This window comes from Bos indicus, chromosome X (assembly GCF_029378745.1).
Source record: "Bos indicus isolate NIAB-ARS_2022 breed Sahiwal x Tharparkar chromosome X, NIAB-ARS_B.indTharparkar_mat_pri_1.0, whole genome shotgun sequence".
NCBI classification, from domain to species: Eukaryota; Metazoa; Chordata; class Mammalia; order Artiodactyla; family Bovidae; genus Bos; species Bos indicus.
The window spans coordinates 144,653,238-144,679,457 of NC_091789.1; the positions used below are offsets into that span (position 1 = coordinate 144,653,238).

At 48.1% G+C, this 26,220-nt stretch overlaps 1 protein-coding gene across 3 annotated transcripts in view; it reads left to right on the forward strand.

Annotated features, from left to right (window-relative positions):
* Positions 1-26,220, forward strand: part of LOC109554959 (histone-lysine N-methyltransferase PRDM9-like) — a 226,764-nt gene continuing 200,544 nt past the window's right edge. Inside the window, exons 1-11 of one of the 3 annotated variants that reach the window (XM_070785411.1) lie at positions 1-556; positions 961-1,077; positions 1,385-1,492; positions 3,023-3,072; positions 4,857-5,013; positions 5,842-5,943; positions 6,160-6,431; positions 6,852-6,919; positions 8,020-8,213; positions 9,898-10,331; positions 11,082-12,203. In XM_070785411.1, the coding sequence (XP_070641512.1) occupies positions 475-556; positions 961-1,077; positions 1,385-1,492; positions 3,023-3,072; positions 4,857-5,013; positions 5,842-5,943; positions 6,160-6,431; positions 6,852-6,919; positions 8,020-8,213; positions 9,898-10,331; positions 11,082-12,203 (2,706 nt within the window). In that variant the 5' untranslated portion in view covers positions 1-474. Of the gene's footprint in view, positions 557-960; positions 1,078-1,384; positions 1,493-3,022; positions 3,073-4,856; positions 5,014-5,841; positions 5,944-6,159; positions 6,432-6,851; positions 6,920-8,019; positions 8,214-9,897; positions 12,204-26,220 lie in introns of those variants that run through there. The other 2 variants (XM_070785409.1, XM_070785410.1) reach the window with 2 other exon arrangements.

Sequence of the window (26,220 nt, forward strand, 5' to 3'; positions counted from 1 at the left end):
CGTGTCGCAGATGTCCTCAAGCAGAGCGACTTGTCTCTTAAACGTAGAACCCATGTTATGCCCAGATTTTTCCGAGTTCCCAGGCAGAGATCCTCAAAACACTTCTTGGAGAAATATTCCCTCTCGTGCACTGGAACAGAGCCCTGATTTCAGCCTGACCCCAGTCCAGCAGTTATGGGCTCCTAGGTCTCCTCAGGACTCCCTCTGTCACCCACAGACACGTCCCTCCCAGTGCCTTTCCTCAGAGGGGCGGAATTGTAGGGGAACCATAGAAACCAAATCTAGTTCACATTAGGCTGGCCTGTCATAGCTGGTCAGGATCCGTCCCTCTCACCAACACCCTCACTCCGACTTTCCCCACACCTTCCTGCCCTGGACACTCCACCCAAGGAAGACAGACCAGGCTCTGGACAGTGGTCTGGGCTATCTCAGCATCTTCTTCTTCCACAGGCACCTTGGCATTGAGGCAGTCCCATGGCCATGAGCCCAAACAGGTCTCCAGAGAACAGCACTGAGGGAGATGCTGGGAGAACAGAGTGGAAGCCCATGGTGAGAGGCGGAGGTGGCAAAGCTGGGCTCTAAGCCAGCTCTATAGGAAGGACATGGCACTGGTCCCTGAAGGACCACAAACTGCTTGCCTGGGCAGCTGAGTGAACTTCTCTGTGAATGTACACAGGATGGAAATGCCTGGTCCTGTCTGAGATGGTGGGGAGGAGTGGGACAAAACAGGACACTAGCATCATCAACTGCTCTGTGTCCAGGGAGAGTTAGGAAAGTGCTCAGTGTTTGTTCAGTTAAGCAGGACACAGGCAGGAAGGAAAGTCTTCATCCCTGTCTCACAGAGACCATCCAGTAGCTTCAGGCTACTCTCTGCACAAAAGGTGGAGGAGAAGTCAGCTCTAAGGTCTGACATATATTAGTAAGTCACTGATGGAATCTACTATTTTCCTTAAGCCAAAGATGCTTTCAAAGACATTTCCATATACTTCACCAAGGAAGAATGGGCAGAGATGGGAGAATGGGGAAAAATCCAATATAGGAATGTGAAAAGGAACTACGAAGCGCTGATTGCTATAGGTAACACGAAGTGCTGGGTGCCTGTGAGCCTGGGAAACATGAAACAGGTCTTCACCCTTAGTGTTTACTTGGCCCTCTCTTAGGTGGCTTCTTCTGCTCACAGTCCCTTTTGTGTGGAGACTAACCTGGAGGGAATTTTTATTGTTTTGTACCAAAGTGGGGTTGACCCTGGCAGTGCAGAGCTCACATCTTGCCTTGTTCTACATTCTTCCAGCCCATCCTACTGATTTCCCTGACTTTGTGACACTTTCCATTGCTTCTGTGCTTTGTGCCTCCTTCTTAGAACATATATTTTGCTTCTTTCCAGGTTTCAGAGCCACTCAACCAGGTTTCATGCATCACGGCAGGCAGGTCCTCAAATCCCAGGTAGATGACACTGAGGATTCTGATGAAGAATGGACACCAAGGCAACAAGGTGAGGGGCCAGAAGGATTTAGAGGTGTCTTCAAGAAACCAGCCGGGGCTTAGGTCTCAACTGCGTCTCAGCCATTAGCAAAGAAAACATAATTTTCAGCATTCTAAAGTGGTTGTGGCTGAGTATTGACATGAGCCTGAATGAAGGTGAAGGTATAGGTTTTCCAGTGTTTTACGTTTAAAATTTATCATTCTTTGTAAAAAGAATTATTTTTGCTAAACATCCTTAATGAAAGGCAATTAAACATACCCTAGACTATAAATTCACTTAGCTCTTGACTATAGGTTAAAAAAATAAAACACAAATAGGATTGTTTTCTTATTTTCCTTTTTGGAATGGTTGTTGTTCATGCATGGGAAGATATTTGAATGTTGATTTTGTACCATGCAACTTTCTGTGCAGGTTTTGTGTGTGTGTGTAATTTAAAAAATTTTTCTGCACATAAAATCATGTCCTCCATGAACAGACATAATTTTACTTCTTTCTTTCCAACTGGAAGCCTTTTGTTTCCTTTTCTTTTTTTATTTTTTTTTATTTTTTTATTTTTTATTTTTTATTTTTTTTTATTCTTCCAATTTTATTTTATTTTTAAACTTTACATAATTGTATTAGTTTTGCCAAATATCAAAATGAATCCGCTACAGGTATACATGTGTTCCCCATCCCGAACCCTCCTCCCTCCTCCCTCCCCATACCATCCCTCTGGGCCGTCCCAGTGCACCAGCCCCAAGCATCCAGCATCATGCATCGAACCTGGACTGGCAACTCGTTTCCTACATGATATTTTACATGTTTCATTGCCATTCTCCCACATCTTCCCACCCTCTCCCTCTCCCACAGAGTCCATAAGACTGTTCTATACATCAGTGTCTCTTTTGCTGTCTCGTACACCGGGTTATTGTTACCATCTTTCTAAATTCCATATATATGCGTTAGTATACTGTATTTATGTTTTTCCTTCTGGCTTACTTCACTCTGTATAATAGGCTCCAGTTTCATCCACCTCATTAGAACTGATTCAAATGTATTCTTTTTAATGGCTGAGTAATACTCCATTGTGTATATGTACCCTAATGCCCTGGCTAGGACTTCTAATATTATATTTTATAGAAGTATTGAGAATGGGCATCCTTGCCTTTTTCTCTTGATCTTAGAAGTTTTCAGCTTTTCATTGATGACTATGATGTTTGAGATAGACTTTTCATATATGACCTTTACTTTATTGCAGTCATTTCCTTCTATTTTTACTTTGTTAAGTATTTTTGTCATGAAAGTCTAGTAAATTTATTAGATACTTTACAGGCATCAGATGAAGCACAGATGAAGTTTCATATTTTTTAAATTTTAATAAAATTATGTTATGCTCCCAGTGGAAGCATAGGAGTTGATGATACAGAAATCACTTTCCATTCCTCCTTTGGTAATCCTTGTCCTTGTCACTCTCTGGCTCAGAATTTTGTGTCCTTAATTAGAATGCCCAGAGTTTAGAAACATTTACCAACCAAAACTCTGATTCTCATCATTTTTTAGGTAAACCTTCTGGGATGGCCTTCAGAGGGGAGCCCAGTAAACACCCGAAGGTGAGTGTCTCCCAAATCCTGTTGACAAAAGAATCCTCCTCACAGATCCAGTCACAGGTGAGAATAGGAGGAAACACAGAGATCCTGGAGACTGCTGCCTTCCTGTCCTGAATCTTTAGCACAATGTCTGATATCATTACCATCTTTATAGTTAGTAAGAACAGCAAATATAGTAGGCTGTTCTATTGTTACATTATTTTCACAATATTTCAGACTTTAAGCATTTTATGTGAATAAACTTACTTAAACCTTAAAACAATCCTACAGTACCTATAAGTAAGTATATAGCTATCACCATTATAGATCAAGAAACTGAGGTAAAAAAGTTTGATTATATTCGTGGGAACACAGTATCACTGGTGGTACAATCTAATGCAAAGCACCTTCTCTAAACCCCTTACAAAGCGGTTAGAACTTCCATAGTTCTATAAAGTTTCTTCTTACATCTTTATATCATTCATCTGAGAGATGTTTTCAACCTCAGTTCTTTTGTGCTGTGCTAGTGAGGGATATCTGACTAAGGGAAGCTTAAGGACATGTTGGGCAGTTTGTAGAGTGGATGGTCCAAGATGAAGAAGCTGAAGGACATATTGGACAGTTTGTAGAGTGGACAGTCCAGGATGAAGAAGGTGACATGATCCCTACCTCAGAGACTCCTACTCCAATAAGATTAAGTAACTTGCAGCTCTGACAAGCTTCAGGTTTATGACTCAAAAACAACAAATAAGAAAATAACTGAAGGACTTCACATAGGTTACCAGCTTTTGAGTAGAAACTCATCATCTGGACATGATTTCAAATGCTCATTCTTGTAGGAGGAAGTAACAAGTCCTTCCTCTGAGCTCTGATTAGACAACTCTCCTGTTTGGAATCGTTTGTTTAGCCTGCCCCTGTTTTGTGAGCTTTGAGAGCGTAGCCCATACCGTTAATTCTCAGATGTCCAGGCCCAGCTCAAAGCCCCTAAGGGCCCTCTGAATGTTTTGTGAATGAGTGACTCCACATTTAAACATTCATCTAGGAATAAGAAGGTCAAGGAATACTGAGGATAGTATTTGTGAGCTAGACTTCAAATATAGAAGCAGTCAAGGGGATATATTGATGGCAGGGATGTATGCTCACATTCATTCTGTATTAAAGAGCTCACACAACGATTTGTTGAATGTTATTAAACTTCATGTCCACTATCACAATAAGAATCAGCATGTATACCAATTTATAGATCAGGAAACTGAGGAGAACCCACTAGTCGTACAGCCTTCTTCAAGGAGAATTGATGAGGCCAGCTACTTTAATTCCAAACATTGTCTCTAGGACATGGCAACCTGCAACTTCCAGCTCATTTTCTTTATTGTCTGAATGTGTTTCTGTAGATCATCTTTTCTCTTCTCCATCTCACTACTTTGTCACCTTATTTTCCAGATGTGTTTTGTCCCCTCTGTAATTTTCCATACTTCCTCGTCCATCAAAGGTCCCCTAATTAGTAGAAAACCTCACGGATTTCTCTATGAGCCCTTACCCTCTTCTTTCCCTGACCTCAAGCTATTCTCCCTGCGTTGCTCTCACTTTTATGCAGAAAGTTGAAGGGAAAGAATCTTAAGATATGAATTCTAGTTTTGATTCACTACCCACTTAGGTCCTTTTTTTACACTCCAGTGTTCAGAGCCCCCCTCCACCAGGTATTTCCAAGAATTGTCAAAGTATTAACTAAAGTCATGCATGTAAAAATACTTCATATAGTCCTAAAGAACTAAAGAAATACATGTTGTCTTTTACTCACATGGAAGAGATTGTCCAGAGGACCACTAAATAAGGTATCCAGTTTGAAGAAATTGCCGGGAGCAGCAAAATTGCTGAAGAAAAGTGGCTCCAAACAGGCTCAGAAACCAGTGCCCCCTCCCAGAGAAGCGAGGACCCCTGGAAAGCACCCCAGACACAAAGTCGGTAAGATAAAGTTTGGGGAGTTCCTCTAATTAGTTCCTCTAATCCCTGTAGAAAAGCTAATAAGTATGGCCTAGGTGTGGGGTGTGGACTTTGGGTAGGCGTGGGTTTAAGCTGGACTGATCTGAGGCATAAAGTTAGCACTGGGGCCTTGGGGAAATCTTATACATTTTCTGAGGTCCTGATTGCTCATCTGTAAAGTGAAGATACAGACACATAACTCATACGGTGTTTGGAAGCATTGCATGAAATGCAAAAGTGCTGACACCTACAAGTAATTCAATAAATCCAGCTGTGATGATAGAGACCTCACTTTGTTAGTATTTATACACAGACCTCTGCTCAATGCTTTAGGTGTCATGCCCTTAACATATATTTTCTGAGTAGATGTGTCAGTGAACTATTTCCTAAGTAAGAAGGTTGGGAAGTTAAACCCACTAACGGGAAGTGCAGGAAGCTAACACTGAACTGGGCATCTGTGGTCAGTGTGGAGCCTCAGTGTCCTGAACCAGTAGTTAAAGGGAGAAGAAACAAAGTATAGAGAAGGGACTTTCCGGTGGTTAAGTGGTTATGACTCCACACTTCCCCTGCAGGAGGTGTGGGTTCCATTCCTGGTCAGGGAACTAAGATCCCACAAACCATGCAGCATGGCCAATAGATAATGTATCATTAAAACATAAAAATACACAAGTAAAAGTTTGAAAAATAAATGTGAAAAAGTTTTAACAAACTGTATAGATGGACAAGTAGGAGATCTCACCCTTTCTGATAAAACAGGGACTAATTCTCCAGACCCCACCAGCCTTGCTTAGCTTCTGTTCTCCATGTTAGAACTCAGAAGAAAGGAGACCAAAGTGAAGAGGTACAGTGTACGAGAAAGAAAGGGCCATGTGTACCAAGAGGTCAGCGAGCCCCAGGATGACGACTACCTGTGTGAGTGACCCTGCTGGCCCACTCATGGAGAAGGGGTTATGAGACCTTGGTACAATAACCTCACCTCACCATTTGGTCCCCCAATCATCCCCTTCCTCTATGACTTGGGGTACAAGATCAAGGCCAAAGGCCGCGAGTGCCCCAGCTCTTTCTGAAGGTCTTTGCGACCAGCAACATCCCTATACCTCCCCTCATCCCTGTTGCTCTCACCTCCAGATTGTGAGGAGTGTCAGAACTTCTTCATCGACAGCTGTGCTGCCCACGGGCCCCCAACCTTTGTAAAGGACTCTGCAGTGGAAAAGGGGCATGCCAACCGCTCAGCCCTCACTCTGCCCCCTGGGTTAAGTATCAGGCCATCGGGCATCCCTGAGGCTGGGCTTGGAGTGTGGAATGAGGCATCCGATCTGCCACTGGGCCTGCATTTTGGCCCCTACGAGGGTCAGATCATATACAATGAAGAGGACTCCAACAGTGGATACTGCTGGCTGGTGAGAAATAGCCCTCTTTCCCTGTCCTCTGGCTCTAATCGTTTGTGTGTTGTGGGGGTGTACTTCATGTCTACATGCAAGGACACGGATGGTGATGACATGTCGGCAATGACACGGTCAGCCCTGTGTACTGTGTGCACTGGGCATGAACACAGGACTTCTATCCAAAGGTCAGAGGAAGGTGGGAGACAGTGGTACAGGCATACAGAAGTGACCCTTCACTTGTGGAGCCCTTGCCTTCAATGTGCCAGTAGACTCAGACTTGAAATGATGAGCTTACTGTGTGGTCCGACTGGCAGTTGAATCCATGCAGGCTGAAGAGCACCAATGCCAGCAGGGGGAAAGTTCTCCTATTACTTACTACCAAAAAAAATAAAATAAAAGAGAGAAGAAAGCCTGTATCTCTTTTCTGACACTCAGGTCACCAAAGGGAGAAACAGCTACGAGTATGTGGATGGAAAAGACACGTCTTTGGCCAACTGGATGAGGTGGGTGCAGTGAGCCTGCAGTTTGTAGATGTCGCTCCTCCCTCAAGCCCACACCCCTTTCCTTCTCAGCCCATCTCCCTCGGTAGCTTTCACATCTTCTTTCCTCTTTTCCCTCCATATCATGCTCTTTCATTTCAAAAGACATTAGAAAGAAAGAAAGAAAAATATAGCATGTGCCCTCAAAATATAAGTCTATATGCTCAACAAAACTGAGGTACTTGAAAACAACTTGAGGAGTCTAGATTCACCAGGGACACTTTACCTCACTTAACTGAAATGTCCCAGTTTAGACAGTGAACTTCATTACTGAAGCAGATCACACAACCCATGTCCTTTTGGAGAACATACTGAAGACAGACATTAACCAATTGATTTTAGGAATAGTAACCTTACTTTTTCTATTTTTGAATAATTGCACAGCACCAGGATAACCTAACATGGGAGACCTTGAGTCCGTGTGGGCAACAACCTCCCCAGGCTCGGTTCCAGTGAGAAGTGGGCCCTGAGGCCTGAGAAGGAATGGGGAGCAGGATGGCCGTGAGCATGGCCACTCTCTGAGGGCCTCTACTTTCATCAGGGCAGGCAGAAAGTGAATAAACTATTACTGTTCTCTGTCTCAAGCTATGTCAGAGCACTCTCCATGTTTCCATGGGAGAGGGTGGGCAAGTGAATAGGACCCTGGATACATGTCGGGAGATTGGAGAAAAGCCTCTGGAGAGAAGGCAGGCTGGGGTGAGTGCTGAGGGGTGCATGCTAGCCTAGGAGTACCAAGTCCTGCGGAATGAAAGAGAACTTAATTTAGAGTTTAGAGGAGCTGGAGGTCACCAGTCTTACGGACAGTCCAGGTGGAGACAAGTCTGGAACTGGGCTCTGGACAATGGCTAATTAGGTAAGGAGAGAAAAGCATTCCAGCCAGGAAGAGGACCGGAAACAGGATCTGGAAATAGGAATTCACACAGCCAAGTCTAATGTGTGAACAGAAGGTCCCCATGGGGGGCAGTGGGAACCATGGCGGCCTCAGAGTCTGAAGGCTCTGGTGTCCAGTAGTGGAAGGGTCTCCTCACCTGTGGTTTCTTTCCCTTTCCCGGCCTTGACCCCAGGTATGTGAACTGTGCCCGGGATGATGAGGAGCAGAACCTGGTGGCCTTGCAGTATCACGGGCAGATCTTCTACCGAACCTGCCGGGTGGTCAGGCCGGGCTGTGAGCTGCTGGTCTGGTATGGGGACGAGTATGGCGAGGAACTCGGCATCAAGCAGGACAAAAGGGGGAAGAGCAAGCTCTCGGCCCAGAGAGGTGAGCACCAGCCCTCTTCCAGCACTCCACCCCATCCTGGGGAGCTTCCCTGGTCCTATTCTGAAGCACAGTCCAATCCAGTCTAAAGTCAGTCAAGTTGCAATTAAAATGCCTCAGAATTTGATTCATTTCATAAGACTGTTAGGAAAAATATTTATATTAAAAATATTAGTTCTAATTTTCAATATTTCATGCAAAAAATATGTAACATCACCTTCTTCTGAAAGGCTTAGAAGCAAAAAGCAAGTTTTTTAGCACCTACCAGCTCTCTCACCTTTACCAGTTTCTTCCTCATTTCCTCCACATTTCTAAGTGACATGCATACAGTGATTTGCATTCAGTTACTGTTTCAGTTTGTTGTCATGTGAATTCATACTTTGTGCCAGACAGGGCTACACACACTGAAGCAGACAGAACCACTGCCTTGGGGCAGCGTGGGCTTCATACCAGACAGGGGCTGGTGCTCTGAGGAAAACCAGTGCAGTAAAGTGCCTCGGATCAGCATGCACAGAGTGGGGTGTGGCAGAGGATGGTGGGGCAGGGTCTCTGCAGAGATAACACCTGTGGATTCCAGGATTCCAGGCAGGGGAGCAGCCAGTGCTGCAGCCTCAGGGCCGGGAAGAGAGGCCATGTCAGTGGTCGCAGGAGGAAGCACAGAGGGAGAGGAAGGAGGCTGGATGGAACACAGAAGCCTCAGCGCCCATGTCCATGTGCAGGCCTTAGGGGTCTTCCTGGGTGACACAGAACAACCATGTGGCTATCAGCTCCAAGCGGCATGTTCTCTGTGCTAAGATGATGCTTTGGTTCATTTTTGGGAAGAGACAGCAGTGGGGAGTCCCCTCAGAGGTCAGTTCATTGCCAGACATGAGGGGAGAGTGGCCTGGGTAAAGATGCTTGGGAGTGAGGGTGTGAAGAGTCTGGCTGGAGATGTATTTTTAAGCAGGACTTCCTAGTGCATGTTAAATGGACTAAGACTGTGTGAAATAAGAGGTATGAGTATTGATGAGGCTTGAGAAAGGACATGTCTTTATTGTATGATGTATAGAAAACAGAGAGGAGCAATTTATGAACCAACCGGGGCAGCAGGAGCCAGAGACCTGTAGTCAGTAGGACCTGGGCCTCTTGGTCTCGTCCAGTCTCAAACCCACTTCCTGCAGAGTGGTTTCTTTGAAAGGCTGCTCTTTGAACAAGAAGCCTCAAATTCAGCTTTACTCACACCTGCTCTAACCACCCCCTGTGCTGCCTCCCATATGCAGAGAGCTCCAGGCCAGGTGCCCCTAACTTAATAGACCCTTTCCCCTCACAGGGAGCCATTCAGGAAGATTCCACCTAAGTTATCAAGAGTCTTATCTCTCAGTAGGGTAAAATACCTGTGGCCACTGTGACACGACTTTTCAGATACTTACACTCAGGGAAAGGTCCCTGCAGATCCACCTCTATCAGGAGAGACGCTGCCTCTGATGCTACTGAAAGGTCCCTAGGCTGGGTGGTATGTAGAAAAGGCCCTTGATGCAAGCTTCCTGGATTTCTGTAGATGTAGAGAATAAGAATGGAATGGATAAGTGGACTGTAAAGACCCACTTGATGGGAGACAAATCGTGCACCGTCAACACTAAGATGGTTACTGGGGCAGGCTTTACCATGGCACACCAGCTACCTGACTAAAAGCTTCTTCTTTCAGCAGAACCAAAGCCCAAGATCTACCCATGTGCCTCCTGCTGTCTATCCTTCTCCAGTCAGAAATTCCTCAGCCAACATGTCCAACGCAATCACCCTTCTCAGATCCTCCTGAGGCCATCTATAGGAGACCACCTCCAACCAGAGGATCCCTGTCCAGGCAGTCAAAATCAGCAGCAGCGATATTCTGATCCACACAGCCTGAGTGACAAACCAGAGGGTCGAGAGCCCAAGGAAAGGCCCCATCCTTTGCTGAAAGGCCCCAAACTTTGCATAAGGCCGAAGAGGATTTCAACGGCCTCTTCCTACCCACCCAAAGGACAAATGGGGGGTTCTGAGGTGCATGAGAGAATGACCGAAGAGCCCAGCACAAGCCAGAAACTGAATCCAGAGGACACAGGCAAATTATTCATGGAGGCAGGGGTCTCAGGGATTGTAAGAGTCAATTACGGAGATCATGAGCAAGGCTCCAAGGATAGGTCAAGTCTAATCACACATGAGAAGATACACACGGGGGAGAAGCCCTATGTTTGTAAGGAGTGTGGGAAAAGCTTCAATGGGAGGTCAGATCTCACCAAACATAAGAGGACACACACAGGGGAGAAGCCCTATGCTTGTGGGGAGTGTGGGCGAAGCTTCAGTTTTAAGAAAAATCTCATCACACACAAGAGGACACACACAGGGGAGAAGCCCTATGCTTGTGGGGAGTGTGGGCGAAGCTTCAGTTTTAAGAAAAATCTCATCACACACAAGAGGACACACACACGGGAGAAGCCCTATGTTTGCAGGGAGTGTGGGCGAAGCTTCAATGAGAAGTCACGTCTCACCATACATAAGAGGACACACACAGGGGAGAAGCCCTATGTTTGTGGTGATTGTGGGCAAAGCTTCAGTTTGAAGTCAGTTCTCATCACACACCAGAGGACACACACAGGGGAGAAGCCCTATGTTTGCGGGGAGTGTGGGCGAAGCTTCAATGAGAAGTCACGTCTCACCATACATAAGAGGACACACACAGGGGAGAAGCCCTATGTTTGTGGTGATTGTGGGCAAAGCTTCAGTTTGAAGTCAGTTCTCATCACACACCAGAGGACACACACAGGGGAGAAGCCCTATGTTTGCGGGGAGTGTGGGCGAAGCTTCAATGAGAAGTCACGTCTCACCATACATAAGAGGACACACACAGGGGAGAAGCCCTATGTTTGTGGTGATTGTGGGCAAAGCTTCAGTTTTAAGTCAGTTCTCATCACACACCAGAGGACACACACAGGGGAGAAGCCCTATGTTTGTGGGGAGTGTGGGCGAAGCTTCAATGAGAAGTCACGTCTCACCATACATAAGAGGACACACACAGGGGAGAAGCCCTATGTTTGTGGTGATTGTGGGCAAAGCTTCAGTTTTAAGTCAGTTCTCATCACACACCAGAGGACACACACAGGGGAGAAGCCCTATGTTTGTGGGGAGTGTGGGCAAAGCTTCAGTTTTAAGTCAGTTCTCATCACACACCAGAGGACACACACAGGGGAGAAGCCCTATGTTTGTGGGGAGTGTGGGCGAAGCTTCAGTGGGAAGTCAAATCTCACCAAACATAAGAGGACACACACAGGGGAGAAGCCTTATGTTTGTGGGGAGTGTGGGCGAAGCTTCAGTGAGAAGTCAAATCTCACCAAACATAAGAGGACACACACAGGGGAGAAGCCCTATGTTTGTGGTGATTGTGGGCAAAGCTTCAGTTTTAAGGCAGTTCTCATCACACACCAGAGGACACACACAGGGGAGAAGCCCTATGTTTGTGGGGAGTGTGGGCGAAGCTTCAGTGAGAAGTCAAATCTCACCAAACATAAGAGGACACACACAGGGGAGAAGCCCTATGCTTGTGGGGAGTGTGGGCGAAGCTTCAGTTTTAAGAAAAATCTCATCACACACCAGAGGACACACACAGGGGAGAAGCCCTATGTTTGCAGGGAGTGTGGGCGAAGCTTCAGTGAGAAGTCACGTCTCACCATACATAAGAGGACACACACAGGGGAGAAGCCCTATGTTTGTGGTGATTGTGGGCAAAGCTTCAGTTTGAAGTCAGTTCTCATCACACACCAGAGGACACACACAGGGGAGAAGCCCTATGTTTGCAGGGAGTGTGGGCGAAGCTTCAGTGTGATGTCCAATCTCATCAGACACCAAAGGACACACACAGGGGAGAAGCCCTATGTTTGCAGGGAGTGTGGGCGAAGCTTCAGGGTGAAGTCCAATCTCGTCAGACACCAAAGGACACACACAGGGGAGAAGCCCTATGTTTGCATGGAGTGTGAGTGAGTCATGACCAATAAACCACATCCTAGCCACAGGAGGATTACTGCAGCTACCCCATGCCTCAGCTCTAAGGGGGCCTCAGAGCAGGTTTATGATCCGTTACTGTCGCCAAGAGTATGAGGAGAGACTTCCCAGATGGTCCAGTGGCTACTACTCCAATGCGTAGAGCCATGTTGAATACCTGATTTGGGAACTACCTCCCACATGCAGCAACTAAGACACAGTGCAGCCATGTAAATAAACACATAAGCAAATATTTTACAGAAGCAGTGTGATGAACACAGAATTAATTGATTAAACAGACCTTCCACTTTCATGACAGGAGAGGAGGTAGATAAACAGCAGATGGTTTCTTAAGTGTTCTGTAGATATTCATGCCAATTGCCTTCACGGTTTTCTGTACTTCTTCTAATAAATTTTGTCTCCAAACAAATCTGAAGCCCAGACTACGTACTCACTCCCCCCTTATTACCAACAGCAGTGGGGTCCAGTGACAGTGAACCCCTGGGAAGGCATTATTCTGGAGCCAACTCAGGTCACTGGACAGTCACTTCCAGGGTCCAGGGAGAGGAATCTAGGATTTGAGACAGACTCATCAGGGAAGAGAAAACTCTGGCTTCCTGGGAGGTGTGGCCTCTCCTCCTTATAGACCTAGACTCTACTTTGGCCTCTCCTGGTTGCCCTCTGTCTTCCTCTGACTTCTGTAGCCTCAAAAGTGAAGGCCACGTGCATGTGTATGTGTGCATGTGCATGTGCCTCGCTCAGCCTGGGCCATCTGGTCTCCCTCACTTTGTCTTTGCCACTTCATCAGGGTCATCACAGCATCTGGACTCCAGACTCGACCACAGGGGTCCAGTTCTCAGCTCTGCCCTCAGCATCTGTGTGACATGGGACAAGATGCTCAACCTCTCAGTGTCTCTACTCTCATCTGTGATACAGGGTGGGAGCACCAGCGTTTTGGTCTGTTGCATAAGCACAGGCAGAATCTGGAAGAGGCTGGCTGAGAATACAAGCCCCGCCATTGCTGTTATTTGTGTTTTTTCTTTAATCTTTTAAAATTTTTTAATTGAAGGATATTTGCTTTATAGAATTGTGTTTTCTGCATGTCCTTCAGCCCCCACATCTTCCAGGTCTTCAGAGCTAGACGAGGAAGGGGCTGTTTAGGCACTTAGCTGCCCTGATGAGGACATGTGAGGTCAGGGATGCTAAGGGAACACGACCTCCCTTCCCACCACTGCCATTCTTACTGAGCTGGGCAGCCCCAGAGCCCCTCCACACAGACAGGCAGTGCCGACAGTCGTCCACCCTGCAGACAACAGAGCCTGGAGCCGCGTGTGCAGGAAACTCCTGTCCAGACCCCATCCCACCCCCCACCCGGAGGGTCCTTGAAGCCCACACAGTGGCTTCTCTAATGCACGGGTCTTGTACCTGTGCCCACGTGCTTTGGTCAATGCTGTTGTGACCTTGAAATTCTTAACTATGGAATAGTTCATCCTACACTTCCCTTTTATGAGTGAAGTCTGATGGACCATAGGGTGCGCTGTGAGCAGAGCAGATGCACACAGCACAGCCCCCAGGGGTGACCAGGCTGCACGTGGGGACAAGGTGGACACAAAGTCCATCCCCCCAGGTGAGTGAAGGTGGTGACTGCACCAGGAAGCCACGCTTGCTTAGACCCAGAACTGAGTTCCAACACAGAGTGGAGGCAATGGTGTTCTTAGGAGTTGACCACACCCTTCCCTCTATGAATGAACTCTGCTCTGTCCTGATCCTTCCAGAATGGGTTCAGGAGGCTGAAGTCCACTCGGTCACCAAAAGACACCAAGGGGTGAGTGGGCTATCGGGCGGGGGGGTGGGAGGTGGTAGCTCCAGGACTGGGGGCAATGGCCCTCAGTTCCCTCCCTGTTCCAGGCTTGTGAAGTGTCTCTACATGAACCATGTCAGTAATAACCACCCACTGTTATTTTCTCGTTTCTTTCATGCTTTCCTAAAGGAACACGTTTGTCTGCTTGGTTTCCCTACAGGAAGGGAAGCCACATAAACTCTCCATCTTCCATGGCTTGTGGCTGGGGTCACAGGAGTGAGAGAGAATTAGGGGTGATGCAGGCAGAGGGGTTTCAACTGAAATACAGTGGAGACCCAGAAACTTGCAGGGGCTTCTCACCTGCACCTCCCACCAGAGCAGGGCCTGGAATCCCCTGAAAGCCTGAGCAGGTCAAAGCTTCTCCCTCCCCTCCCCTCCCCTCTCCTCCCCTCAAAAAGCTGGATCCTGGGCCAGCCCACAACACCCCCAAACCCCCCATCACCCACAGGCCTTCACAGGCCCTCCCTCACAGAAGTGGGAAGACCTGCATGGCGGCAGCAATGGTGTGTGACCCCAGAGCTTGGGGTCTCAGCTGACCTTGAGCAAGGGGGCTGGTGCTTTACACACCCTCCCAGCCCAGAGAGATGCCAGCAGCCACAAGCCACGAAGTGAAGCAGAGGTGAGGAAGGGGGCTGTTGATGTGAGCTGTCTGAGGTCCCATCCTGTCCCCATGACAGTGGCCAGGCCTCACCTGACACCATGACTGCCCTGCACGTGCAAACAAGACAGCAGCAGTCACAGTGACAGGACAGCCAGCTGCCTCCACCGCATGCTCCACTCGGACCTCAGAGGCCCCATAGCTGTACCTGACCCACCTGGCGCTGCTCTGCTTGGCTGCCAGGGCTTGGGGACCCTGGGTGAGTAAGTGAGGGCAGAGCACCAGAGGCCAAGCCTGTTTTCAGCGGCCAGACCTGCCCTGGTCGCCAGACCCATGAGCCCAACCAGTAACTGAAGCCAAGATGCCTTTGGGAGAATGACACCACAGACGCTGACCTCAGAGCTCAGACTCCTGAAAATTTACTAAACAGGTTGTTTTTAGTCTTTTTTTTTTTTTTAAGTAGGAGGTTGGCAGGAATAGGGAGGGGAATGACTTCCTTGGTGGTGCAGTGGTTAAAAATCTGCCTGCCAATGCAGGAGACATGGGTTCATCCCCGATCTCGGAAGATCCCACATGCTGTGGAGCAACTAAGCCTCTGCACAACTACTGCAGCCCAAGTGCCTAGTGCCCATGCTTCCCAACAAGAGAAGCCACCACAGTGAGAAGTTCAAGCACAGAAACTAGAGAGTAGCCCCCACTCCCTACAACCAGGGAAAAGCCCATATAGCAACAAAGACCCAGCACAGCCAAAAATAAATAACTTTTTTATTTTTTTTAAGTAGGATGCTGCAGCATTCCCTGCTGGTCCAGAGGCTAAGACTCTGAGCTCCCAACACAGGGGGGCCGGGTTCAATCCCTGGTCAGGGCACTAGATCCCACATGCCTCAACTGAATACCCTGTGTACCACAACTAAGACCCAGCGCAGCTGATTAAATAAATATTTAAAAGTAAGAGGTGGAGCGGTCCTAAGATGGTGGAGGAATAGAAAGAGGAGACCACTTTCTTCCCCACAAATTCATCAAAATATCATTTGAATGCTGAGCAACTTCCACAAAACAACTTCTGAATGCTGGAAGAGGACACCAGGCACCCAGAAAGGCAGCCCATTCTCTTCAAAAGGAGGTAGGACAAAATGTAACAGACAAAAAGAGAGACAGAAGAGTTAGGGAAGGAGAGCCATCCTGGGGAGGGAGTCGTGAAGGAGGAGAAGTTTCCAATCACCAGGAAACCCTCTTACCAGATCTGTGGGGAGTTTTGGAATTGCAGAGGGAAGCATAAGTGGGAGGGGAAAAAAATTCCACAGAATATGTGCCTTAACCACAACTCCCAGTGGAGAAATAGCCTAGACACTCACATCTGCCACAGCAAGCAGGAGAGGCGTGGGTTGCATGCTTAGGGTAAGGACTGGGCCTGAATGCCCTGAGGACAATCTGAGGGGGCTAAGGTGAGATAGCAACCCAAACTGTGGGATAGCCAGAGAGAGAGAGAGAATTTTCCTGTGAAAGCTCTAACCTAAGGCACAGTCTGGCCACTTCACAGAACAAAGGACTGAGTGAACACCAAAGGAGAGCTAGCTAGCTGTGGACTGTCCCCTCACCCTGCCGGAGGCAGAGAGGCAGGTGGGCAACAGCCAGAGATGGAAGACGAGGGGCAATCTCGGCCTCAGAGATGGCATCCTCCACCAAACTGTGAGCAGGCTCCTACTTCCTAACCACATCTTCCTGGGATCCTGGACGGTTGACATCTGCCAGGAGGATCGCAGCCTGAGATCAGCCCCCCAGAGGAGACATACAGCACACCTGAGACAGCGCTCTTTTGGCACACATGGGACACCGAGCAGCCGGGACCAGGCAGGTGATTAAGACACATGGCCCACCTGGGGCAGTGTGCTTGCCAAGCACCTGGTCACCTGAGCTGCTTGGACCTGGGAAGGGCACAAAACGCAGGTCCAGCTGAGTCTGTGCCTTTGTGGAGTACCTGAGAACCTGAACCTGAGCAGCTCAGACCAGGGAAGTGCATGAAATGCAGGGCCAACTTTGGACAGTTCCCCTGAAGAGCAACCTGGAGTCTGAGCAGTGTAGACTGGGAAAGCACAGGCCATCATGAGCTGGGGCAAGCCCCATGTGGTCTATACACCATGAGTACTCCCCACACATGCCAATGATATTTGTTTGCAGTGCTCCTCCCTCTCCACAACACAACTGAACAAGTGAGCCGAAATAAGTGACCACCTTCACTCCCTTGTGTCAGGGTGGAAATTAGACACTGAAAGGACTTGCAAACAGAGGAGGGTAAAATAAATAAAGAAGAGGGAGCCGCTCTGGAAGTGACAGGTGCAGCAGATTAAAACCCTGTAGTTAGCATTGACTATGCATTGGAAGGGGCCTATAGACCTTGAGAAGAAGTATAAGCTGGAACAGGGAACTATCCGAAACTGAACTGACCCCACCCTGCCGGCAGCAGCTCCAGAGAAATTCCTAGATATATTTTTACAATTATCATTTTTTAATTATTTTATTTTTAAGTTCTTTATTACTCCTTTAATTTTCATTTTTAAAACCTACTATTACTTTGCAAAAAACCTATTTTTTAAAGCAAACCATATATATATATATATATATATTATAATTTTTGTGATTTTTTTTCTTTAATATTGTGTTTTTGAGAATCCAACCTCTACTCTAGATTTTTAATCTTTGCTTTTTGGTATTTGTTACCAATTTTGTACCTTTAAGAATCTAATCTTCAGTACCCATTTTTACTTAGGGGTGTGAATACTGGCTTGATTTCTTTCTCCCCTTTTGACTCTCCCTTTTCTCCCCCATGTCACCTCTATCTCCTCCCTCCCCCTTCTCTTCTCTACTTAACTCTGTGAAGTGTGTTCTCAGCTGTGGAGAACACTTAGGGAACTGATTACTGGCTAGATTGCTCTCTCCCCTTTTAACTGACCCTCTTCTCCTCCTGGTCACCTCTGTCTCCCTCCTCCCTCTTCTCTTCTCCATATAACTCTGTGAACCTCTCTGGGTGTCCCTCACTGTGGAGAATCTTTTCACCATTAAGCTAGATGTTTTATCATCATTGCTGTATGGATGGAGAAGTCTTGAGGCTACTGTAAGAATAAGACTGAAAGCCAAGGGCAGGAGGCTTAAATACAAAACTTGAGAAAACCAGAGAACTCCTGACTCCATACCTGCACTGAAACCAAGCTCCACCCAAGAGCCAACAAGTTCCAGAGCAAGACACACCATGCTAATTCTCCAGCAATGCAGGAATATAGCCCTGAGCATTAAAATACAGGCTGCCCAAAGTCACACCAAACCCATAGACATCTCAAAACTCACTACTGGACACTTCATTGCACTCCAGAGAGAAGAGATCCAGCTCCACCCATCAGAACACTGACAAAAGCTTCCTTAACCAGTAAATCTTGACAAGCCACTAGTCCAACCCCACCCACAGGGAGGAACGTCCACAATAAAGAGGAACCAAAAACTTCCAGCATACAGAAAGGCCATCCCAAACACAGCAATCTAAACAAAATGAAAAGGCAGAGAAATATTCAGCAGGTAAAGGAACATGGTAAACGCCCACCAAACCAAACAAAAGAGGAGGAGATAGGGAGTCTACCTGAGAAAGAATTCAGAATAATGATAGGAAAGATGATCCAAAATCTTGAAAACAAAATGGAGTTAAAGATAAAGAGACTGAAGGCAAGGATTGAGAAGATGCAAGAAATGTTTAACAAGGACCTAGAAGAAATAAAAAAGTGTCAATCAATAATGAATAATGCAATAACTGAGATCAAAAGCACTCTGGAGGGAACCAACAGTAGAGTAACTGAGGCAGAAAATAGGATAAGTGAGGTGCAAGATAGAATGGTGGAAATATATGAAGCAGACAGGAAAAAAGAAAAACGAATGAAAAGAAATGAGGACAACCTCAGAGACTTTTGGGACAATGTTAAATGCCCCAACATTCGAATCATAGGAGTCTCAGAAGAAGAAGACAAAAAGAAAGGCCATGAGAAAATACTTGAGGAGATAATAGTTGAAAACTTCCTTAAAATGGGGAAGGAAATAACCACCCAATTCCAAGAAACCCAGAGGATCCCAAACAGGATAAACCCAAAGAAAAACACCCCAAGGCACATATTAATCAAATTAATGAAGATCAAACACAAAGAACAAATACTAAAAGCAGCAAGGGAAAGCAACAAGTAACACACAAGGGGATTCCCAAAAGGATAACAGCTGATCTTTCAATGGAAACTTTTCATGCCAGAAGGGAATGACAGGACATACTTAAAGTCATGAAAGAGAAAAACATACAACCCAGATTACTATACCCAGCACAGATCTCATTCAAATATGAAGGAAAAATCAAAAGCTTTACAGACAAGCAGAAGCTGAGAGAATTCAGCACTACCAAACCAGCTCTTGAGCAAATGCTAAAGGATCTTCTCTACACAGGAAACAGAGAAAAGGTTTATAAACTTGAACTCAAAACACACAGTTACTGTAGAAGTGAACTTTTGAGAATAGAGGGCTATTACTCTAAACCCTATGACATTAGTGTTGGTCGTTCAGTCGTGTCCGACTCTTTGTGACTCCATGGACTGACCGCGTGGAGCCCGCCAAGCTCCTCTGTCCATGGGATTCTCCAGCTAAGAAGACTGGAGTGGGTTGCCATGCCTTTCTCCAACTATGATATTAGAGGGGGCTGTTACTATAGAAGCGGAACTATCACTGTACAGGGGAGAGTATGACAATAGAAGGGGAGTATTACTGTAGAGGGGGGACTATGACAACAGAAGGGGACTATTACTATAGAGAGGGGACCTTAAGAATAGAGACAACCCCTGTCCATGGAGAGCAGTAAACACAAAAATAAAGGTCCAGGCGTGTGTTTGCCATGAAAGGAGTCTGATGCATGCAGACCACCAGGACACCCACCCATAACAGGAGAGAGGGGACACTCAGACCCTGACTGGAGGCATTCCCAGCTTCTTTAGCTGCTCAGGTGGGTGCTTCATCCTGGGAGCCTGTCCAGTCACTTTTACTGCAGCAACACCACCAGATCGAGAGACCGCCTCTGGGGAGTGACGGGCATGTGACCTTGTGCCTGGGCTCCATCGCCCCTAGGATGGAAGCCCCCATACCTGGAGCCCACAGGCTCGACTGGGCCCCTCTCAGCCCCAAGAGGAGGGGGCTGGTGCACAGTGCGAGGAAGGGGGACCCTCTGGATGGGGTCGCCAGCTCGAGCCTCAGGGAGAACAGACTTGAGCTGCTGGGGTCTGTCTGTTGGTCTCTGTCTCCCCGCTCCCTTGCTCCTCCTCAAACCCCCACTTAACCTCCTGTCTCTCCCTCCCGCCTCTCCCTACTTCTGTCTGTCTCTCTTCATGTCTCTGTCCATTTCTTTCTGTGTCTCAGTTTCTCTGTCTCTAGAGCACTTCTCCCCTCTCCACCACCCCATCCTCCTTTCTCTTGGAGAGAAGTCCACAGGTACCAGTTTCTCAGAGCCACGCCTCCACGCTGCCAGCACCGGGTCTTCTGTATGTCCTGTTTTCATTATGCAACACCCCATTTCCTCCCCCAGATTGCCCAGGCTCGGCCTCTGATGGGCTGGCAGTTGAGCTTGCCCGGCTCCTTCCTGTGCCACCAAGGTGAACGCCAACTGGATGTTGGTGCTGAGTTCTCAGCTCTGAGACATGCCCCCGCACCACCTCTCCATCCCAGGTGAGGCCCCGAAAGCTCGGCTCAGCAGGGATGCGGCTGCGAGATGGGTCCAAGTGTGGGAAGCCTCAGAGCCAAACATGCACACATGCAGGCACACACAGGCACACTGAACACACACACGCATGCACACACACACACCAAACACACATGCACACATACTGCACACACATACACACACCAGCACCTTCCCTTGTCTGTCCACTTTATCCCATTCAACCCGGAAGGTACGAGAACCCCCGAGAGCCTGCCTTCAGGACACATGCCGGCCTCCCTGGGGGGCGGGGTTGTGTTTTCTCAGCCACTCTGTCCTACTCCTGGGGACCCCTCACCTTTCCACCCACGTTTTCCATCAGAGCTTGTGCAGCACTTTCTGCACTTGAACCTGGAGGGCCCAAAGTTTAAGGGGTCCACCCGCCCCCAAAACAACTCGATAAGTGATACCAGAACTATCTAATTAAAATGAGGAACCTCTGACTCCAGCCAGTTTGGTTGCAAAAAGTGCTGCAAAGCTCAGCTATGGGCAGGCATCTGGATTTGGGGATGGCCAGTGGTGACCAGGCAGGCGGGCACTTCCAGGGTGACACTGCTGTGCTCAGGCCATCTGAGGGGTGGCCACCAGACACCGTGGCCTGGGAGGGGAGGGTCCCTGCCAGACAGCACCCTGCTCACCTCCTCAAGGTGCAGACGCGCCCCATTCTCCACCAGCACTCCTCTGGCCGTGCAGACACTGGGCCCTGCCCTGGCTCTGTGACCCTGGGCACTGACCGCTGGGAGCACACATGGACAGTTGGACAAACAGGAAGTGTTGTTTTCTATGGAAGGCAGCTTTAGACTCTTTCTCACCCTCTCAACAGCTGTGGGGTTCTATGCCGGCCACCCCACCCTGCCTGGGAGGAGGGGCCCCCACACGGCTCTGCCCTTGAGAGTGTGGAGCAGACAGGGAACCGTGGACCCAGTCTCTCGGCCCTTCCGGGTGCTTCCCGTGGGGAAAGCTGTGGGGGCCCCACAAGGAGGAGGCTTCCGAGTCTGCAGGACCACAGAGGGGCCCCTGGCCGCTCTCCTTCCTGTTCCCCTTACAAAATAACTCATGATGCCTCTCCCCCAAGCCTGGGCACCACTCATCTGCTTCTGTCTTGGTAAATTTGCCTGTTCTGGACATCTCTTATAAATGGACAGGTAAAATGTGTCCTTCTGTGTCTGCTTCTCTCACTGACCATCGTGTGTTCAAGGTCCATCCACGATGTAGCCTGTGTCAGAACTTCACTCCTTTTCATGGTGACTCATACACCACTGTGTGCATGGACCACATGCTGCTGACCCACCCATCCATCCATCCACCCACACACCCACCCATCCACTCACCTATCTGTCCATCCACCCACTCACCTATCCATCCACTCATCCATCCATCTAACCACACACCCATCCACCCACCCATCCATCCATAAATCCACCCATCCAGCATCCATCCATGCATCCATCTATCCACCGACCAATCCATCATCCACCCATCCACTGATTGACCCATCCACCAACTCACCATCCATTCATCCATCCATCCACTTATCTATCCACCCATCCATCTACTCTTCCATAACATCATCAAATCAAATTATATTATGAACTTGTAAATCCTCCTTCCCATCCCTTGACCCTGAGAATAAATAAGAAAAGAAAAACAGAGAAAGAAATAAAGCTAGTCCAAACCTATGTTCAGAGACAGAAGCGAAGGATTTCTGGATTGTCCCCAGGTGACTGCTAAAGTGTGAACCTCTCCACACTGTCTCTGAAACAGATCACACAGATTTAAAAGGGAAAAGAATAAGTAAAACCACGCATCAGTGACCACAACATTGGCGTCATAAAGAGCCTGAAAATACTGTGAATAACTTCAAAGTACTTGTAACTAGAGAGGGTCTGTCTGTGCTCAGTTGTCTGACTCTTTGCAGCCCCATGGACTGTACCCACCAGGCCCCTCTGTCCATGGGATTCTCCAGGCAAGAATAATGGAGTAGGTTCTCATTCCCTTCCCAGGGGATCTTCCCAACCCAGGGATCACCCCTGCATCTTTTACGCCTCCTGCTTTGGCAAGCGGGCTCTCTGCCATGAAAACCACCTGGGAAACAACAAACCATAAAATCAAAAGCCATATTAAGCCTTTCCTGTCCAAAATGGGATTCCTTAAATAAATTGACTTTCACTTTCTCACTTCTGCAGAGACCCCATTTCGAGACAAGATTCAGTCCCCAGGACTCAGTGGATATGACTTTCGGGACTCCGCCATACCCCACGGCGCTATAGCTGTGCATCCTTAGGGCAGCTTAGGGGCACAGAGGACAGGCTCAGGGGGTGACGTGTGCCCCGCCTGGTTTGCCTGCAGGGAGCCACAGCATGATGACCTACTGCCTGAACAAGAAGTCACCCATCTCTCACAAGGAGTCGAGGCTGCTGCAGCAGCTCAAGAGGCCCACCACCCAGGTGAGGGTCTGCGGGCATGCCCGGGCCGTGGACCCAGCTCCAGCCACTAGTGTCACCCACAGGGGGCGGTGTCCTTATCCTTCTTGGGGAAACAGGATTGAGAACAAACCTGCTGTAAAGCAGAATTGCTGTTCAGTTGCTCAGTCATGTCTGACTCATTGCGACCCCATGGACTGTGGTCTGCCAGGCTCCTCTGTCCATGGGATTCTGCAGGCAAGAATACTGGAGTGTGTTTCCATGCCCTCCTCCAGGAGATCTTCCCCACCCAGAGAGCCTCCCAGAAAGGTAGGAAAGGACACAGCTTGACTGTAGAACCAGCCTGAAGCCAGAACGGGGACCCATGGACTAACAGCATCACCATCTGAAGTCACAGAGGCTGGGGGAGCTGGGAGGGGGAGGGGGAGGCTGGGTCCCGCCCTTTGTGCAGCTGAGCTGACACTAGAGCTCCTTCCTGGTCCCAGATAAGCAATAGCTGAGTTCCCATGTCCTCTGAGGTGGGTTTACGTTTGCACCCCAGCACCCCCTCCAGGGAGACTTTCTTGGTGGTGCAGATGGTAAAGAATCAGCCTGCAATGTGTGGGACCTGGGCTAGATCCCTGGATCGGGAAGATCCCACGGAGGAGAAAATGGCACCCAACTGTAGTATTCTCACATGGGAGGTCCCAGGGACAGAGGAGCCTGGAAGGCTAGAGTCCATGGGGTCACAGAGAGTCGAGACGACTGAAGCAACTGAGAACACACGCACGCACTCACACCCGTCCCCTGTAGTGCTTCTCCAGGGTGGATTGGGGGTTTTATGGGGTGCAGAGAAGCCAGGGTGGGACGCAGTCATTGTGGAGGATGGAGAGGAGTCAATGGCGGGGGCCGTGTCTGTGGGGAGGGAGCACCCAATTGACAGTGGTCCTGTCACTGGCACACACATTACCCAGGGGGTGGATGCAGGATGGGGTAGAAAACCCATCTGGGCTCAGGTGCCCTCAGGAGCAGGGGCCCACCTGGGCGGGACAGATGGCCCCTGCCTTCCTGTACCCGCACTTGAGGGGCACTCATATTCCCGGTTTTTCTGCTCCTGGGCTGGTCTTCCCAAGAGGACAAGAGGCTGTCAAGCACAGCTCTTACCTGTGTGATTGCTTCCTCCTGGGAGGTCCCTGGTTGCTGGAATCCTCCTCAGGGGATCTGATTGGCAGAGAGCCAGGGCTGGAATGGGAACAACTACATTCTTGCTTGCATCAGGTGCCTAAGCCTGGCCTTAAGAGCTCACACCCAGAGGAGGGAGTGAGCAGCAGGGGGTCCACCAGAGCCCGGGAGTCCTGCAGGACTGGGGTCCCTCTGCTCGGAGGGTCCCTTGGTGCTGGGTCCCTCTCTTCTGTGTCCCTCCAGGGCAGGGTCCCCTCCATACTGGGGGACCTCGGTGCCATGGTCTCAAGTGGTATGGCTCCCAAAGAGACCTGGGTGTGTGCGGGTTGGGGGGCACAAGTGGTGGTCTTTCAAGTGGTGTTTAAGATCAGCGGCTGCAGCAGCACTTCATTTAATCCTTGTAGAGGTGAATAGCAAGTGCCTGACAATAGCTGACAATACTCATATGAGTCTTTGTTTTTTCTTTTAATTTGGATTGGGGGGGGTGTGACACCCTTTCCCATTTTTTATCCTTATATCTTTTTCTTTTTCCATTGTGACTCTGTGTAGAGAACACAGTACCATTTTCTGCTACTAGTTTATGTTAATATTAGTTTTTTGCTTTTTCTTTTATTTTGGATAGAGAGAATCTATTATTTTCTTTCCCATTTTTTTATCCTTTTGTTATTTTCTTTTTCCATTATGATTCCTTGTAGAGAACACAGTACATTTTCTCCTACGAATTTATATTAGGGCTTCCCTGGTGGCTAGTTGGAAAAGAATGTGCTTGCAATGAGGGTGATGTGGGTTCGATCCTGGGTTGGGAAGATCTGGAGAAGGGAAAGGCAACCCACTTCGGTAATCTTGCCTGGATAATTCCATGGACAGAGGGGTCTGGTGGGCTACAGTCCACCGAATCAAAATGAGTTGGAAACAACTGAGCAACTTTCACTTTTCAATGTACGTTAAAGTTATTTTTTGCTTTTTCCTGTCTTATTTGTGTGGTGGACAGATGTTTTGTCCTTTCATTCTCTTCCCTTGATTCCTTCTTGCCTTTCCTAGTGCTGTTTGTGGGGATGGGCACAGACACTTTGTAAAGTTAAAAAATAAAATAACACTAAAAAAAAATCTGAATGTATACTCTCATATGTATCAATTCACTTCAGTTGCTCAGTCGTGTCTCTTTGCGACCCCATAGACTGCAGCATGCCAGGCCTCCCTGTCCATCACCAACTCCCAGAGTTCACTCAGACTCACGTCCATCCACTCACGTCAGTGATGCCATCCAGCCATCTCATCCTCTGTTGTCCCCTTCTCCTCTTGCCCCCAATCCCTCCCAGCATCAGAGTCTTTTCCAATGAGTCAACTCTTCGCATGAGGTGGCCAAAGTACTGGAGTTTCAGCTTTAGCAGCTTTCCTTCCAAAGAAATCCCAGGGCTGATCTCCTTCAGAATGGACTGGTTGGATCTCCTTGCAGCCCAAGGGACTCTCAAGAGTCTTATCCAACACCACAGTTCAAAAGCATCAATTCTTTGGCACTCAGCCTTCTTCACAGTCCAACTCTCACATCCATACATGACCACAGGAAAAACCATAGCCTTGACTAGATGGACCTTAGTTGGCAAAGTAATGTCTCTGCTTTTGAATATGCTATCTAGGTTGGTCACAGCTTTCCTTCCAAGGAGTAAGCATCTTTTAATTTCATGGCTATAGTCACCATCTGCAGTGATTTTGGAGCCCAGAAAAATAGTCTGCCACTGTTTCCACTGTTTCCCCATCTATTTGCCATGAAGTGATGGGCCCGGATTCCATGATCTTCATTTTCTGAATGTTGAGCTTTAAGCCAACTTTTTCACTCTCCTCTTTCACTTTCATCAAGAGGCTTTTTAGTTCCTCTTCACTTTCTGCCATAAGGGTTGTGTCATCTGCGTATCTGAGGTTATTGATATTTCTCCTGGCAATCTTGATTCCAGCTTGTGCTTCTTCCAGCCCAGCGTTTCTCATGATGTAGTCTGCATATAAGTTAAATAAGCAGGGTGACAATATACAGCCTTGACGTACTCCTTTTCCTATTTGGAACGAGTCTGTTGTTCCATGTCCAGTTCTAACTGTTGCTTCCTGACCTGCATACAGATTTCTCAAGAGGCAGGTCAGGTGGTCTGTTATTCCCATCTCTTTCAGAATTTTCCACAGTTTATTGTGATCCACACAGTCAAAGGCTTTGGCAT